This window comes from Bicyclus anynana, chromosome 27 (assembly GCF_947172395.1).
Source record: "Bicyclus anynana chromosome 27, ilBicAnyn1.1, whole genome shotgun sequence".
Lineage (NCBI taxonomy): Eukaryota > Metazoa > Arthropoda > Insecta > Lepidoptera > Nymphalidae > Bicyclus > Bicyclus anynana.
Window position 1 is genome coordinate 2,031,258 of NC_069109.1, and position 19,523 is coordinate 2,050,780.

The 19,523-nt window shown below is 38.4% G+C and overlaps 1 protein-coding gene across 2 annotated transcripts; it reads left to right on the plus strand.

Moving 5' to 3' along the window:
- Positions 1-1,078: 1,078 nt before the first annotated feature.
- On the plus strand, positions 1,079-19,019 carry LOC112051239 (fatty acyl-CoA reductase 1-like). 2 transcript variants are annotated; one of them, XM_024089800.2, is made up of 9 exons: positions 1,079-1,191; positions 2,267-2,389; positions 6,919-7,044; positions 9,950-10,097; positions 10,809-10,910; positions 13,387-13,570; positions 14,494-14,600; positions 16,260-16,395; positions 18,793-19,019. In XM_024089800.2, exons 1-9 carry the CDS (start codon positions 1,177-1,179, stop codon positions 19,013-19,015), a joined length of 1,164 nt encoding a protein of 387 aa, XP_023945568.2. In that variant the 5' UTR covers positions 1,079-1,176; the 3' UTR covers positions 19,016-19,019. The 2 variants fall into 2 exon arrangements, with proteins under 2 accessions (XP_023945568.2, XP_023945569.2); XM_024089801.2 differs by lacking the exon at positions 6,919-7,044.
- The last annotated feature ends 504 nt before the right edge of the window (positions 19,020-19,523 follow it).

Sequence of the window (19,523 nt, forward strand, 5' to 3'; positions counted from 1 at the left end):
AAACTTTCGCGTTTATAATATTAGTAGGTTAAAGTTTCCATACAATCTATATACCGAAGTGGTGCTTTCTAAAGTGTCCCATTTTAGGTGGAAAGCAAAGCTATTTAGTATTTACCACTCTACTCATTCTAAGGCCTAATGGTAAAAGAATTGATAATTATGTTGCAGTTCGATGATGAGACTTTTTTTTTTTTTTTCTTGTTGAGTAAATGCCTTTTAGCGCCCTGTGGAACCACTACGACGTCACCGGTAGGGGGGTGGGCGAGCGTGGAAGCATCGCCTGTGCACGAAGGCTGAAATAAAAACAGAGGACGGAACGGCTCTCTAAGGGCGTCTCCTATGAGACTCGGACCTCGGCTTTGAGGGCCATTCGGGAAGGTGTAACCGTGACCTGAGTGAATCAGTCCGGACGCCCCTGAGATCGCGAGTTAGAAAACCCACGTCCGGGTGACGTTAGATATCGGGGACCTCGTCTTCGCCGGCGAAGACGCTGTGTAGCTTGTGATTGTGTTGTCATGTCATCGTCAGGATCGTAAAGGACGTTTTTGGGACGCCTCAGCTTGGAGTTAGCGTTAAGGTTGGGAGTATAGTTGCAAGCCTCAACCACTAGTTGGTTGGGATGGATGGCAGCTCTTTCAAAATAGTTTTGAGAGAGCTGTTTCATGTGATTAGCTATTGAAGGTAGTTCTAAGTCTCTATGGAGGTCGTTATTACGTACAAACCACGGCGCGCCCGTGATTTGCCGTAGGAATCGATTTTGCAGAGTTTGAACTCTTTGAAGCGGCTTAAGGGTCGCTTTGGGACGGTGGGCGTCTAGGTTCGGACGGATCGTAGTTTTATAAAGCGTTAGCTATGAGCGGAGGGGCAATTTACTTTTAACGTTAATCATCGAGTGGAGGCGGTGCATTACGTATGCAGCCTTTTTTCTAGCTTTCCTAATGTGCATTGATGAGACTTGAATTGGGCGCCATATAACCTTTCGCTAAGCGACAACCGATAGCGCGGGTCAATCTACCATTAGCGCCATCTAGTGTTGGCGTAGCGAATTAATCTTGTTACAAAATTTTATTACAGGTACTAATACAACGACTTCTAACGAATTGTAAGGACATAGACACACTATATGTGTTAATACGACAGAAGAGTGGACAGAACGTTCAGGAAAGACTCAAAAGCATGCTGAACGTTCCAGTAAGTATTCTACATATACTAAGTAATACTCATCCTCATTATCAACCCATATTCGGCTCACTATATATATAGGCCTATACCCTATGAGGGATCCTTGTAATTTAAAAAGTGTTATAAAAAAAAATAAAAAAAAAACTATTTTTAACATACCTAATGTAAATATTAAATATACTAACACTCGTCATCAACCCATATTCGGCTCACTGCTGAGCTCGAGTCTCCTCTCAGAATGAGAGGGGTTGGGCCAATAGTCCACCACGCTGGCCCAATGCGGATTGGCAGACTTCACACACGCAGAGAATTAAAATAATTCTCTGGTATGCAGGTTTCCTCACGATGTTTTCCTTCACCGATTGAGACACATGATATTTAATTTCTTAAAATGCACACAACTGAAAAGTTGGAGGTGCATGCCCCGAACCGGATTCGAACCCACACCCTCCGGAATGGGAGGCAGAGGTCATATCCACTGGGCTATCACGAATCCATACTAACACTAGATTTAAAGAATTATTGTTACTAAAAAATATTGTAAGTGTTATAAGGAGAAAATAAAAGGGCTTTATTATTATTATTATTCGGCTCACTGCTGAGCTCGAGTCTCCTCTCAGAATAAGAGGGGTTAGGCCAATAGTGCACCACGCCCAAAAAGGTTTGGCAGACTTCAGTACACTTTAGGAGTTTCTCTGCGTGATCGAATCAGAAACGAGCTGATCCGCAAACGAACCAAAGTCACCGACATAGCTCAACGAGTTGCGAAGCAAAAGTGGCAATGGGCGGGGCACATAGTTCGAAGAGCCGATGGACGTTGGGGTCCCAAGGTGCTGGAATGGCGACCCCGCACTAGAAAGCGCAGTGTTGACACACACCCCCCCCCCCCCCCCCCCCCCCCCCACCAGGTGGACGGACGACATCAAGCGAGTTGCAAACATTCGCTGGATGCAGGTGGCTCAGTATCGTGATGTTTGGAAGTCCCTACAAAAGGCCTATGTCCTGCAGTGGACTCCATCGATATGATGATGATGATGACATTAACCTAAGCCACGAAATATGTCTATAGTAGAAAATGTTCCAGCTCTTCGATAACCTGAAAAAAGTGAACCCTGCCAGTTTGAACAAAATAGTCCCGATACCGGGTGATATGATGAAGAGTAAGCTCGGGATCTCTCTTCAGGATGAAGACAAACTCATTGATAATGTAAGTAAACCTTAATATAAAAAAAATCATAAAACCCGACTGCATAAAATAAATAACGAAATGGGGATGATGACTAGGTTTGAATATATTGATTTTTATGATACATTCGGGTAAATAAGGTCAATGTTAACTAATTTGTACATAAAAAGCAAAGATTGACTGGATATTCGCAAAATAAATAAGATTATAAAATTTCAAAATCTACTAAAAATATTTTATCGTAATTAGATGAAAATTCATACAGTTTTAGCTTCTTTACATTAAATGTGACATTTTTTAATATATGAACTATAAACATAAACGCAGAAATAACAAAGATATAAGTAATTTTGTTTAAACGCCCATACAAATCTAACGATTATTAATTGCCTACGACGTCATGAGTGCGTACCATTTTGTATGGCGCGTTTTTCAGGGATCCGCAGCAGCGCCGCAAATCTGACCCTTTAAATCCCTGTAGCTCCGAAAGTAATGATCGCAGATACCCTGTTACTTTTACAAAATTGCTTTGCTATTAGCATACTCTTAATTTATATACAATTTAAAAAACTGTCATCATCCCTATTGCCCGTCACAAAAACTAAAGAAATAAGATGGAGTTTTTTTAATAATTGGTAATTATAGATTTTTATAATTTACGTAACTGTTGTTAGTGTTAAATTTTGAAATACCAATTATGAAAAAAGTTTGTTTATGTATTTATTTGTCACATAGACGCGTGCCGTTTGTTTTTTTAAGGGTTGCACTGGCTTCACACTACTCTGTGGTGATATTTAAATTAAGTTTAAAGTTAAAGGCTCAAAAGGGCTAGAACCCAGAGCCGTAAAGTTTATTATTAAAAGAGAAAAAAAATAAGTTTCATAAGAAATCCTAACTTTTATTAATTGATATCGATATTTCGGTACCATATTCCATGTACTACCTACACGAAATTAATATTGTTTGTGTTAAATTTGATATAAGTCAACTATCCTATCATTCTGAGACACTCACAGATAACGTGGCTTTCTATTTTTAAAAGAATTTTCAAAATCGGTTCAGTAGATCCAGAGATTAACCCTACAACACAACAAACCTTTACCTCTTTATAATATAACACCAGCTGACGCCGCGCGGTTTTACCCGTGTGTGGTTTCCGTTCCCATAAGAATATGGAGATAAAATAAAGCCTATAATGCCTTCCTCGATAAATTGTCTATCTAAAACTGAAAGAATTTTTCAAATCGGACCAGTAGTTCCTGAGATTAGCGCGCTCAAACAAACTCTTCAGCTTTTTAATATTAGTATAGATTTTAGGTCTCAAGGTACTGACCTTACCTTGAGGGCAATTTTATTGTTATCATTAAGTAAATCATAACTGCACAATAAAAAACGCATTTAGTAGTAAACAAGCCTGTATGAACACAAAGTAACGATTTTCCTTAGATAAATTAATTATTTTTATCTTTTCATAACTTCTCGCTAATACTATAGCAATTAAAGTGAGGAAGTAATAATGTAACCCAGTGGATATGACCTCTACCTTCGATTCAGAGAGCGTAGGTTCGAATCCAGTCCTGGGCATGTACTTTTCAAAAAAAGGAGGAGGTTATCAAATCGTCAGAATCTTTTTTTATGTATGTTCCCCGATTACATAAAGACGCCTGAATCGATTTTGTATCTCTTTGTTTTTAAGGATATGCTTTATGGTCCCATAGAAATTATAATCTGATGATGGGATCCTGGAGAAATCGAGGGAAACTTTCGAATATTATAGGGACAACTAGTCCGTTTGTTAATGTTTGTCATTAGGTATTTTAAAGCACTCAGTGAAGGTCTGGTGTCAATTTGATGATGGAGCCGAAGGACAGACTCCTTATCGATTTACAATAGTTACTTTGTGTTTGGACTTAATTAATGTAAAATTTATTTAAAAATTTGAGCCGTGATAGCCTAGTGGATATGACGCTCTGCCTTCGATTCAGCGGGCGAAGGTTAGAATCCGGTCCGGGGCATGCACCTCCCAGTTATGTGTATTTTAAGAAATTAAATATCACGTGTCTCAAACGGTGAAGGAAAACATCGTGAGGAAACCTGCATGCCAGAGAATTTTCTTAATGCTCTGCGTGTGTGAAGTCTGCCAATCCGTATTGGGCCAGCGTGGACTATTGGCCTAACCCCTCTCATTCTGAGAGGAAACTCTTGCTTAACAGTGAGCCGAATATAGGTGTATAATGATGAAGCAGGATTTTGAAGTCACCACCGTTTTTCAAAAATCGATTTTTCATCGGATCTCGAAGTTTTGAGGCTCTAGGATATTTTATCTATTTCTCTTACCGAGAAACTGTCAGCCTGGATACCATTTTTTTTATTCTTTACAAATTAGCCCTTGACTACAATCTCACTTGATGGTAAGTGATGATGCAATCTAAGATGGAAGCGGGCTAACTAGTAGGATGAAAACTCCACGGCCTCCGTGGCGCAGTGGTATGCGCGGGGGATTTACAGGACGGAGGTCCAGGGTTAGATCCCCGACTGGGCCGATTGAGGTTTTCTTAATTGGTCGGAGGCTTCGTTTGTGGCTAATTACCACCCTGCCAGCAAAAATGTAACACCAAGCGATTTAGTGTTCCGGTACGATGCCGTGTAAAAACCGAAAGTTAAACTCCTAACAAGTTAGCCCGCTTCCATCTTAGATTGCATCATCACTTACCATCAGGTGAGATTGTAGAGGGCTAACTTGTAGAGAATTAAAAAAAAAGTACAGACTCACTTTCGCAATTACAATATTATGTAGTAGATTAGTATGGTCTGTATCCGCTCCGTATCCGCTCTGTATCCCCTCTGTATCCGTTCTGTATCCGTTCTGTATCCTAAACTTGCAGTGATTATGTTTAGCTATTCAAAATACTGAATTAACTTTGGAAAAACCCTATCAACTAAGTACTTTTCCAAAGTTAAAATAGGTACTTTTTTGGAGGTTATTTATTTTAAGTAGGTAGGTACTTTATTAAATAACATTCAGATAAAAATCATACAATTATACGAAAAAAAACATCCTTTTTTGTTTATCAAAATATGTTTAATCTACAAATGGTTACCTACGTGGTACCTACCTAATTACATAAAATTGAAAATTAAGAGTATACTAATAGTAAAGCAATTTTGTAAAAGTAACAGGGTATCTGCGATCATTACTTTCGGAGCTACAGGGATTTAAAGAGTCAGATTTGCGGCGCTGCCGCGGATCCCTGAAAAACGCCCCATACAAAATGGCTCGAAAAAATGACGTCATAGGCAATGTAATGATCGTTAGATTTGTATGCGCGTTCAAACAAAATTACTAATATCTTTGTTATTTGTGCGTTTATCTTTATAGTTCATTTATTAAAAAATGTCACATTTAATGTAAGGAAGCTAAAACTGCATGAATTTTCATCTAATTACGATAAAAAAAATTTAGTAGTTTTTGAAATTTTATAATCTCATTTATTTTGCAAATATCCAGACAATCTTTGCTTTTTATGTATAAATTAGTTAACATTGACCTTATTTACCCGAATGTATCATATAAATCAATATATTCAAACCTAGTCATCATCCCCGTTCTGGCTTCTGAGGGAAGATCCTACACATGGCTCTTTGGAACTTTTGGGTCCTTCTTGTACGCTTCTTGGCCTGTTCTTCTTGACCCTTTTTGAATTTGCGTCTATAGAGCACAGTCCATATTGCTTTACGGGGGTTTCTCCTCATCAGATGGGGTCGCTTCACATTTTGAATTTGTGAATGTGAAAGACTGGAGGCCATTGGATCAGCTTCCACCTTCACACAGGAAGTAAAACTATAAGAAATGTCATCATCAATTGTATCCTACTATCCTACTTCCTACTATAATATTATAAACGCGAAAGTTTGTATGGATGTTTGGATGTTTGTTACGCTTTAAAGTCGTTACTACTGAAACGATTTGGCTAAAATTTGGAATGAAAATGGATTTTACTCTGGATTAACACATAGGCTACTTATTATCCGGAAAAAATCCATGGTTTCCCGAGATTTGCGAAAACTGATGATTTTGATGATATGAATATTTCTTACGATTTCACGCCTCGACTTCTGAACCGAATTAGCTGAAATTTAGTATTGAGATATATTATAGCATGGATTAACACATAGACTACTTTTTATCCCGGAAAAATCCATGGTTCCCGAGGGATTTGTGAAAAACTAAATATCACCTTCGCCGTCGCCTTCCGAACCGGTGGTAGAATCTTTACAAATAGTCAACTGATGTGTTAAAAGTGCTTGTAAACTGAGCCTACTTGAAATAAATGAATTTTAATTTTTTTTTGACTTGTCATCAACCTTAACCATAGTTTTTCCATGGTCAGGGTATATTTTGTGTCCACAACGACAGGATATATTTTGTGTGTGACTTTTATCGGAAAAAGAAGATTATCATAGGAAGTTTCGAACCCATACATACGGGGCCTTTAGTCATGAGCTGGTTCTGGATCCAAATGGATGATGGCGATGATGACGTTTTGCAGGTATCCGTGATGTTCCATTCAGCTGCTACTGTGAAGTTCACTGACACCTTTAAAACTATGATCTGTGTTAACTTGGAGGGAACGGCAAAGGCACTGGAGCTCGGCAAACGAATGAAGAACTTAGATGTAAGTCATTTGACCACCTTTCAATCAATCAATCAATCAATCAATCAGTCAATCAATCAATCAATCAATCAATCAATCAATCAATCAATCAATCAATCAATCAATCAATCAATCAATCAATCAATCAATCAATCAATCAATCAATCAATCAATCAATCAATCAATCAATCAATCAATCAATCAATCAATCAATCAATCAATCAATCAATCAATCAATCAATCAATCAATCAATCAATCAATCAATCAATCAATCAATCAATCAATCAATCAATCAATCAATCAATCAATCAATCAATCAATCAATCAATCAATCAATCAATCAATCAATCAATCAATCAATCAATCAATCAATCAATCAATCAATCAATCAATCAATCAATCAATCAATCAATCAATCAATCAATCAATCAATCAATCAATCAATCAATCAATCAATCAATCAATCAATCAATCAATCAATCAATCAATCAATCAATCAATCAATCAATCAATCAATCAATCAATCAATCAATCAATCAATCAATCAATCAATCAATCAATCAATCAATCAATCAATCAATCAATCAATCAATCAATCAATCAATCAATCAATCAATTTATTTATTTGCAGAATTTGCATAATTCATCATCATTTACAACTAATATTAGGCTCACTGTTGAGCACAAGTCTCCTCTCAGAATGAGAGGGGCTAAAATATTCCATGACTAGCTGACGCCGCGGTTTCACCCGCGTGGTTCCCGTTTCCGTAAGAATACGGGGATAATATAAAGCCTATAGCCTTCCACGATAAATGGGCTATCTAACACTGAAAGAATTTTTCAAATCGGACCAGTAATTCCTGAGATTAGCATGTTCAAACAAACTCTTCAGCTTTTTAATATTAGTATAGATTAGATAGATTAGTAGTAGATTTAAAATTAACATACAGATTTATCAGTCAAGACCAGTAGTTATGAGATTAGCGCGTGCAAACAAACAAACTCTTCAGCTTTATAATATTATTTATAGTATAGATGTCCCAATGCTGATTGGCAGACTTCACACACGCAGAGAATTAAGAAAATTCTCTGGTGTGCAGGTTTCCTCACGATGTTTTCCTTCACCGTTTGAGACACGTGATATTTAATTTCTTAAAATGCACACAACTGAAAAGTTGGAGGTGCATGCCCCGGACCGGATTCGAACCCACACCCTCCGGAATAGGAGGCAGAGGTCATATCCACTGGGCTGTCACGGCTCTAGAGGTGCATGCCCCGTTTATATTTCGTTTATTTATTTACAAACCGATCAATAGAAAGGACATATTTACTACTAGCGGACGCCCGCGACTTCGTCCGCGTGAAAGTCGTTGTAAACTTTCAACTACCCCTATCCTAACCTACCCTACCTCTACCCTACCCTATCCCAACCCTACCCCTACTCTACCACTACCCTACCCCTACCCTACCCCTACCCTACCCTACCCCTACCCTACACTACTCCTACCCTACCCCTACCCTACTCTACCCTACCCCTACCCTACTCATTAAGGCTGCACTTCTTTATTTTTTCCCCCCTCCCCCGCGAGTCGCATCGAGCGCGGCAACCGTTACACAAAAATAATCCATATAGCATGAATTAGTATTCACGCGCGATGGCTTAGCGTATTTCATGTATAACTTTGGTGTTTCTTTACCGATTTTTATGATTTTTTTTTTATTAAATAGGTAATAATGTTAACTTTTTTAGTTAGGGAGTGATGAGTGTTATAAACATAAGAGTAGACAAATATAATTAGAAAGCTCCGAACTGTTAAGCTATCGGGAGTTACACGTGTTATTGTGAGTCAACCATAAAAGATAGACATATATATGCTGTTGTGTTTTTATAGATAATTTTAAGGAGAACATTTCCGTCATACATGATTTCCATGTACCTTTAACCATTAAGGCTGTACACGCGACGGAAGCTTAAAAAATTGAGTAACTTCTCCCGTTTTCTCAACATTTCTTTTCACTGCTCTGCTCCTATTGATCGTAGCGTAATGAAAAGTATACTATAACCTGCCCAGGAGTATGTAGAATAATTGTACCAAGTTTCGTTAAAATCCGTCCAGTAGTTTTTGTTTCTATAAAGAACATACAGACAGACAGACAGACAGACAGACAGACAGACAGACAAAAATTTTACTGATTGCATTTTTGGCATCAGTATCGATCACTAATCACCCCCTGATAGTTAATTTGGAAATATATTTCATGTACAGAATTGACCTCTCTACAGATTTATTATAAGTATAGATGTAATTTTTTTTTTTGTGTAAATGATGTTTTTTATTAATTTAATGTGTCCTAGCATTAATGGTCGTAAAAGCCACATTATGAGCAATTTTGTTCACTTTTTCAGTTATTTTGAATTGAACACAAAATTACGAAACCGATTTTCGTGAAAATTAAATGGGACCAATCCGAAAGTATACTCTTTCTAACAAAAAAAGAATTTTCAAAATTGGTTATTAAATGTTAAAATTATAAGGTAATAAAAAAAAAGAAAAACATATACGCGTCGAATTAAGCCTCCTTTTTAAAACAAAACACACATTTTACAACTTTTAAATAAAAAAAATTAAATTTAAATTTTTTGTAGATAATTTTATGGTCTACAATTTTGTTTCAGGTATTTCTATGATAAAACTTACCGTTTTGCTGAAAATCTCGAAAAACTCGTTTTTTTGACCTTTGACCTTAAATAATTTATTTTCCTTACAGGGGAAAGATGGGGAACTTTTAAATTTTGTTTTTAATAATTTAAAATATTTAAACAATCTTACCGATTTTCAGCTTGGTGGGAATTTAGGTAATTTACTCTTATTTTTTGGTTTAATTTGACCGGACTATATTATCTACTAAATTTTATTATTACAGACCTTTGTCTACATCTCGACAGCATTCTCCAATAGTGACAAGGCAGTCATCGACGAAGTAATCTACCCTCCACCGAAGCCGCTAGACGAAGTATACAAGTTTATTGACAAACATGGCAACGATGAAGAGCGAATTAAAAAATTTATAGGTATATATCCTACTAATATTATAAACGCGAAAGTTTGTATGGATGTTTGGATGTTTGTTACTCTATAACGCTGCAACTACTGAAGCGATTTGTCTAAAATTTGGAATGGAAATAGATTTTACTCTGGATTAACATATAGGCTACTTTTTATCCCGAAAAAATCCATGGTTTCCCGAGATTTGCGAAAACTGATGATTTTGATGATATGAATGTTTGTTACTCTTTCACGCCTCGACTACTGAACCGGATTAGCTGAAATTTGGTATTGAGATATACTATAGCCTGGATTAACACATAGGCTACTTTTTATCCCGGAAAACTCCATGGTTTCCGAGGGATTTGTGAAAAACTAAATTCCACGCGGACGAAGTCGCGGGCGTCCGCTAGTAAACTAATATTATAGAGACGTGATAGCCCAGTGATTATGGTATCTACTTTCGTAGGTTCGAATCCGGTCCGGGGTATGCACCTCCAACTTTTCAGTTGTGCGCATTTTAAGAAATTACATATCACGTGTCTCAAACTGTGAAGGAAAACATCGTGAGGAAACCTGCATACCAGAGAATTCTCTTAATTCTCTGTGTGTGAAGTCTGCCAATCCGCATTGGGCCAGCGTGGTGGACTATTGGCCTAATCCCTCTCATTCTGAGGGGAGACTCGCGCTCAACAGTGAGCTGAAAATGGGTTTCTAATGATGATGATTGATTACAGGTGGACTGCCCAATACTTATACATTCTCAAAAGCGTTCTGCGAAAGCTTGGTGGACAAGGAACATGGAAATATGAGAACCATTATTGTGCGACCATCTATAGGTAAATACTAATACACTAGATCTACTGACGCCGCGGGGTTCACCCGCGTGGTTCCCGTTCCCGTAGGAATACGGGGATAATATATAGCTTATAATCTTCCTTAATAAATGGGCTATCTAACACTGAAAAAAATTTTCAAATCAGCTTAGTAGTTCCTGAGATTAGCGCGTTCAACTAAACAAATAAACCTTTTATATTAGTCTATACTAATATTATAAAGAGGTAAAGTTTGTAAGTTTGTAAGTTTGTCACATTCTTTAAATGGGGTAATCTTCGGAATTACTGGTCCGATTTCAAAAATTCTTTCACCAGTAGAATGCTACATTATCGGGGAGTGCTATAGGCTATATTTTATATTGGTATCATGTATATTAGCCGAGTTATCACAGTTTTTGTCATACAGGTTGGACCGAAAATCCTCTTAAACATACTTATTCGCATGCGCTGCCTTAACTATTGTGTAAAATTGAAATTAATGTATGGAGGCTTTATGTATCTTTAAAAGTTCTACAAAAAAGTCCGCGACACCATATATCTATCTTCTATATATTAGCAGATATAGTACCTTTTGTGTTTTAATAATTATTAATTTTATATACTTATTTTTACGTCATTATTTATACAACTAGACTTTAATCCTTATTAAAATAAATTATTTAATAATCACAAGGATATTATGAAGAAAAGATTTGCCCTTTACAGTATGTTAATTACTTAAATAGTTTCGGAGATAATACAAAATTTCTAAAAGACGCAGAAAATCCGCTATATGACGCCCCGCGTCATATTGCTTTCATTTACGTAGTTCCCGTTCCCGTGTGAATATGGGGATCAAACATAGCCTATGACACTTGCAAATAGCGTAGCTTTCTACTGGTAAAACAATTTTCCAAATCGGTTCAGTAGATCCAGAGATTACCTCCTACAACCACACGAACTTTACCTTTTTATATTATTAGGGTAGAGGTAGGGGTTGGGTAGGGTAGGGGTAGGGTTGGGGTAGTGGTAGGGTTGGGTTAGTGGTAGGGTAGGGGTAGTGTAGTGTAGGGGGAGGGTAGGGTAGGGGTAGTAGTAAAGTTGACATCGAATTACGCGGACGAAGTCGCGGGCGTCCGCTAGTATAGACATAAATGCGAAAGGTCATTCGTCACGGAATCTCGAAAACCGATGACGTACAAAAATGAAATTTGGCAGGGAGGTAGTCTATAGTTAGTAGGTATACGCTAAGAACGGATTTTGCGATAGGGCCGGATTAAGGAGGTCTAGGGGCGAACAAAGTCGCGGGCGTCCGCTAGTACTACATATAATGTAACCCCCAAGTATAGCGCTAATACTATCAGATGTAAACCAGGATTATCTATCATAGGGCAGGTAGTCAAGCACGAGCGGAATTACGGGCTGCCAACAGCTAGTAGCAGGGTTAAAGGATCCTTTTATTACATGTAAACGCTCCCTTTCCCCGCTCGTGTTGGCTTTAAGTAACTAACAATGCAATGGCTTGACTATACGAATAATAGACTCACTCAATTCTCTGATTCACTGCTAAATGTATCCAGCTAAAGTGTTAAACTGAATACACTTGAGAGTTAATACTGCGTGGCGCGTGCTAACTCCGAGATCGTCAACTGGCAGATGTCCACAGACAAACAACTGACAGATATTACTTGATTATGAAACACGGCTAAAACTCACGTGATATTAGGTCGGAGTATGCCCGACTAGTTTCGAACCCATACGGGGCCCTTAGTCATGAGCTGGTTCTTGCATCGCGGCACGATCCAAACTGCGAGACAAACCGAACTAACGCTGCGTTAGTTCGGTTTGCTTACAAGAAGTCGAGTCTAATGAATATGACATTAATGAACCGTCGGAGAATGTAACGGAACCTTCACTCCCCACCACTCAACCACTCTCCCAGCGCGCGATGCGAGCAGCAGCGCGTCGCGCAGCCGCTTCGCAGTTTGGATCGTAAATACTATTATTTAACAATCCGCCTTTCATGTGTCATTGGTTGTGTAACCCATGTTTTATCTAATTCTAAGTTTTGTTTTAAGTTTGGCTATTTTACTAACCTTTGAGTTTAGTTGTGAAATTAACAGTTTCCATTTATTTTTTAACTAATTCCTAGTGTTTATTGTTGTTTTTCTCTTTCTCTGTTTTTAATTTGTGTAAATTTATGTTAATTGATTTTTTAACTTTTTTTTTTAATTGTTAGTACGACCTACACTTTATGCATGATGTGGCTACCTTTAAGTAAAGTTATATGTGTTTCTATACCCTGGTTATTAAGTTTTTTAATTCTGTATACATATAATTTTGTTGGTGGTCCAAATAATAAATAAATAAATTCTAAAACTAACAGATAAACGACACGTACTCCTAACAGTTATCGCTACCTAATTAGTGACTCTGATGAATGTAGATGGCGCTACTATCTATCCGACAAATACAACAAAAAAAAACATGTTTACTGCAGTGACCCCCTCGGTGCAAGACCCCCCAGGCTGGTGCGACAGTTGGGTGGCCGCAACCGCGACCTTCAGCGACGTATCGCGGGGCCTGACCCGAGTCCTGTACGGACGACCTGACGTCCCCTGCAACACCATCCCCGTAGACTACGTCTGCAACTTAACCCTCGTTGCCGCCGCAAGACAGAACCCGTGAGTACACCGACATAACAAGGGTGACCCCCTACTTACTACGGTAACCCTCTACTATGGTGACCCCCTACTATAGTGACCCCCCTACTACGGTGATCCCCTACTACGGTGACCCCCTACTACGGTGACCCCCACTATGGTGACCCCCTACTATGGTGACCCCCTACTACGGTGACCCCCTACTACGATGACCCCCTACTACGGTGACCCCCGCTGTAGTTTTCACCGCCAACGTCCAACTCGCTTGTTGCTGCCTCCAGGATTCCTTCGGATTTTCCAGTTAGTTTTATAGTCCGCTGTAAAAATGCTTAATCACCTCCGTCACGTGGTGCAAGGGGCAACTCATGAATATCAATCGTACCGGTTGCCCGCCATATTGGACGCGATGCTATTGGATCACGTGATCGTTTCCTATTGGTTGAGCGCTGCCACGTCCTGCGTGGTGGAAACCTTTTACAGTCTTATTTATTTAAACAGTAAATAATTAAATCCCAATTACATGAAAAGCTGATTCTAATTTTTAAACGTTGATTTTGCTACCCCCGCTGCAAATTGCGAATACGACAACCGCCCTATGTCACGATCCCATTCGACTACTCGCTTGTCACTGCCTTCAGGAGCGACCACCGGTTACTCTTATAGTCCGCTGTAAAATTGCTTAATTACCTCGTCGGTGCACCAAGGGACAACCTGTGAGTATTCCAACACGTAACATAGATGTATTACAGTGACCCCCTTCTACGGTGCACCCCCGCTGCAATTTGCGTCAACGATGTTCGCCTTATGACACGATCCCCTTCGACGACTACGTCCATTCCCTTGTCGCTGCCTTCAGGGGCAATCTGCGGGTACCTACTCGATGATGATGGTGATGATGATATGATATGATGATGATGATGACGATGATGATGATGATGTTCCAGGTCCAAGGACGTGCTAGTGTACAACTGCTGTGGCGACCCGGACAACATAGTCACCTGGAAACGTGGAGCCGATATGTATCTAGAAGAAAGTCTGAAGTATGACAGAGGTGAGAAACAAAAAAAAAAGCGTGCGTACTGTGTACACATGTCAGAAGTGAAACTTCTTTGGCGAACTAATTTATAAATCTTGTTTATATTTATACAAATCTAAAACTTTACATTTCCGAGACTAAGAGGAAGGGAAGAAGGAAGATAGGTTAGGAATTTAATTGTCATTAAAATATAAAAAATGTTGAAAATTAATGTAAACTATAAATTTAATTTTTTCAATTTACATTGCGCGATTTCTCTCTCTCGTTCAATCTCTCTCACTATAGCTCTCTCCCACCTCTCACTCCATAGCACTGTGCGTGAAACGACGTTCGCTCTGTCTCACTTTTTCTCTCAATCTTTCTCACTTGCTCCCTACTATCACTCCACGGCTAGTTGCTTCATGCTACGTTCGCCCTGTCTCACTCTCTCTCAATCGGTCTCGATCGCTCTCTCTCTCTTTTTCGACACTTCCGTTGCATACCGGCGTGACGTTACATCTGTAAAAATTTTACCCTCATGCGCCTAAAGTAGTTTCACTTCAAAAAACAAAAAAAAAACTAAATACTAAAATCTTTATTGGTTAAACATACAAGTTTTTATAAATTTCATTGTTGAAACCTTCTTTTGGGCATGATGATGATATGATGTGACAGAAGGCCTTCCATCTGTGTGTAATTATGTATGAATGTATGTCTGCATGTGGGTGTTTGTGGGTGTGTGAGAGTGAGTATGTGTCTATGTTTGTATGTGTGCGTCTCGGCGTGACTGTTATAGTCACTTCATGATTAGAAGCAGGTCTTCAACCTTTCCATAATTTAAATTCTTAAGCCACGTAGTCAGGGTTCTTTTACAATTATAATAGTAGAGGAGCCGAAGAGGGGATTTTTGCAGTTACTCGAGCGCGGCAGATAAACATAAGGGACTATACCTTACACTTTGTCGGGTACCTCCACCGAGTATGAGCCCTTAATATTGGTGGGTACGTTTAGGGCAACCAAAAAAAAACTAACTTCATAAATACTCAACCAGCACGTCAGATTAAGATAAGGTAGGTGATTTGATAGCTAAAAACTGCACATTTCGAAAATCTGACGATTTGAGCGTAACGTAATGGAATGGGAGGGTTTCAAAGTTACAAAATTAAACCCTTATATTTTAGTGCTCGAGGTACGAGTGCGATTAATTTTTTACTTATTTTTAAGGAAATAATCTCCTAATTAATCGCTAAAATTTTCTTACAATTTCAGTAAGCCAAATTAATAAAAATTGTTTTTAAAGTCTGTAGTTTTTTTTCCATCGCTAAAAGCGGAAAAAGTAAATAACCATTTATTCTTCCTATAATTTAATCTACCAAATGTAATCGGTCTCAATGACGCTCGAATAACTGCAAATTTAGCATCCCGGGCTCCCCTACTATAAGTTTGTTTTATTATATATACCTATTTTTAAATTTATTGAATTATATAGTCGGGCAACTTGGCCTCCTCTGCGTGTGTGAAGTCTGCCAATCCGCATTGGGCCAGCGTGGTAGACTATTGGCCTAACCCCTCTCATTCTGTTATCTCATCTGTGAATATGGGTTGATAATTAATGATGTATGTATTGATGAAATACGTCACGAAATCCTTATTAAGTATAACAATATCTCTCCAAGTTCAATCCCTTGTCACCAGTTCCAGGTACCCTGAGGCCTGGCAAAGTGGTGATGTCTCCACACCCCCTGGTGGTCCGGTACCTTCGCTTCACTCGGCAGACAGTACCAGCTCTCCTAGCTGACTGCTGGTTACGCATCCAGGGGAAACAGCCAAGGTATGGTGATGCGATACCCTTACCTTACCCCTACCCTAAGTATCCTATGTCCGTCTCCAGGTTCCACCTCCCTACCAATTTTCAGCCAAATTGGTTTAGCTTTTCTTGAGTTTTTTTTTATTCTCTACAAGTTAGCCCTTGACTACAATCTCACCTGATGGTAAGTGATGATGAAATCTAAGATGGAAGCGGGCTAACTTGTTACGAGTAGTGATATCCACACTCCTTTCGGTTTCTACACGACTTCGTACTGGTACGCTAAATCTCTTAGCGGTACGTTTTTATCGGTAGGGTGGTAATTAGCCACGGCCGAAGCCTCCCACCAGCCAGACCTGGACCAATTAAGAAAATCTCAATCGGCCCAACCGGGAATCGAACCGAGGACCTCCGTTTTGACCATCGCGTTTACCACTGCGCCGCGGAGGCCGTCAAAAAAGTTGAAGTAAATTATTTTATTCTAACATTAATAGTTTTTGCCTATTCATTACATATAAACAATCAAATCTTTCCTCTTTATAATATTAGTGTAGACTAGCGGACGCCCGCGACTTCGTCCGTGCTTAGACTTCTTTAATGCCCTTCAGCCCTTCAGCCCTTACAGTAGTATCGCTGTAAAAATGGAGTAACTTCTCCCGTTTTCTCAACATTTCCCTTCACTGCTCTGCTCCTATTGATCGTAGCGTGATGAAAAGTATACTATAACCTGCCCAGGAGTATGAAGAATAATTGTACCAAGTTTTGTTAAAATCCGTCGAGTAGTTTTTGTTTCTTTAACATACAGACAGACAGACATAAATTTTACTGATTGCATTTTTGGCATCAGTATCGATCACTAATCACCCCCTGATAGTTATTTTGGAAATATATTTCATGTACAGAATTGACCTCTCTACAGATTTAATATAAGTATAGATAGATATAGATAAGAAATAAATCATAGATAATGTTCACATTGACACATTGCAAATAAGTTGCCTAGTTAAATTGGGACCAAACATAGTTTTGTTATCTAATCTAGGAAACCATACAATGATACGTATCTCTCGAAAAGCTCATTTTACCAAATTATCCTTGTTATTTTTATCATCTGTTATATGGACCTGGAGAGCAGAACGTAGACTATTTTTAAACGACTTAAATTTCATTTTAACACAAAATTACTGAACCGATTTTTGTGAAAATTAAATGTAACCAATCTGAAATTTCAAACAAAAAAATAATTTTCAAAATTGGTTAAGAAATGACGAAGTTATGAGGTAACAAACTTAAAAAAAAAAAACATACGCGTCGTATTGAGAACTTTTATAATTAATTACAGTTGTGTCATCGGCAAACAATATACAGGGATGTTTAGAAGAATAGGGATGATGATAGTTTTTAAGAAGAAAAAGAGAGTATGCGAAAAGAAACATCCTTTTTTGTTTATCAAAACATATGTGTTATCTACAAATGGGTACCTACGTGATACCCTACCTAATTACATAAAATTGAAAATTTTGAAAAACCCCCAAAGGTCATGAAATTAACTACTGTTGTGACCTTCTTAGTTGCCTTAATAGCCTGATCTCTCTGAGCTTTCCTGAATAGGGATGATGACAGTTTTTAAATTGTATATAAATTAAGAGTACGCTAATAGTAAAGCAATTTTGTAAAAGTAACAGGGTATCTGCGATCATTGCTTTCGGAGCTACAGGGATTTAAAGGGTCAAATTTGCGGCGCTGCCGCGGATCCCTGAAAATCGGCCCATACAAAATGGCACGAACTAATGACGTCGTAGGTAATGTAATGATCGTTAGATTTGTATGTGGGTTCAAACAAAATTATTAATATCTTTGTTATTTGTGCGTTCATGTTTATAGTTCCTATATTAAAAATGTCACATTTAATGTAAGGAAGCTAAAACTGTATGAATTTTCATCTAATTACGATAAAAGATTTTTAATAGATTTTGTTTTATAATCTCATTTATTTTGCAAATATCCAGTCAATTTTTGCTTTTTACGTATAAATTAGTTAACATTGACCCTATGTACCCGAATCTCTACTAATATTATAAAGCTGAAGAGTTTGTTTGTTTGATTAAACGCGCTAATCTCAGGAGCTGCTGGTCTGATTTGAATTTTTTTTTGAGTGTTATCCCATTTATCGAGGAAGGCTATATATTATCCCCGTATTCCTACGGGAACGTGAACCATGCGGGTGAAACCGCGCGGTGTTAGCTAGTTTGTCATAAAAATCAATATATTCAAACCTAATCATCATCCTCATTTGGCAAGTCATTGATGTATAGTAAGAATAATAAAGGACCCAAATGACTTCCTTGTTGAACCCCAGAGGAGTTAATTCGGTTAAAAATTCAATTTGACTTTGTTTTTGACTTTATTTTTGACTTTCAGACACTTGAAGGCCGTTCAGCGAGCTGCTCTCTTGACGACATTGCTTCAAAGCTTCACCTCAACCAGGCTCGACTTCCGTACCACCAGGTCCCGTCACCTCATGGACACTATGAGCGAAGAGGACAAGGTTCTATTCCCGTGCGACCCAAAAACTATAATCTGGAAGAACTACATGAAAGACTTTTATTGCGGCGTTCAGAAGTATTTGTTGAATAATAAATAAATTAATTTGAGGTTTTTTTTTCATTCATCATCATTATCAACCCATTCAGCTCACTGCTGAGTCTCCTCTCAGAATGAGAGGGGTTAGGTCAATAGTCCACCACGCTGACCCAATGCGGATTGGCAGACTTCACACATACAAAGAATTAAGAAAATGATCTGGTATGCAGGTTTCCTCACGATGTTTTCCTTCATCGTTTGAGACACGTGATATTTAATTTCTTAAAATGCACACAACTGAAAAGTTGGAGGTGCATGCCCCGGACCGGATTCGAAACCATACTCTCAAATCGGAGGCAGAGGTCATATCCACTGAGCAAACACTGCTCTCTACTGGGCTATCACGCTCTTGTTTTTTTTTATTGTAATTTATCGCGATTCGAACGTTTTTTTTCTTGCCCTTGATTACAATCTCACCTGATGGTAAGTGATGATGCAATCTTAGATAGAAGCGGGCTAATTTGTTAGGAGGAGGATATAAATCCACACCCCTTTCGGTTTCTACACGA

Coding starts and splice junctions, on each gene's coding strand:
- LOC112051239 (XM_024089800.2), top strand. Junction 7,045..9,949: donor AACGAATGAAGAACTTAGAT/GTAAGTCATTTG, acceptor TTATTATTACAG/ACCTTTGTCTACATCTCGAC. Junction 10,911..13,386: donor TATTGTGCGACCATCTATAG/GTAAATACTAAT, acceptor TGTTTACTGCAG/TGACCCCCTCGGTGCAAGAC.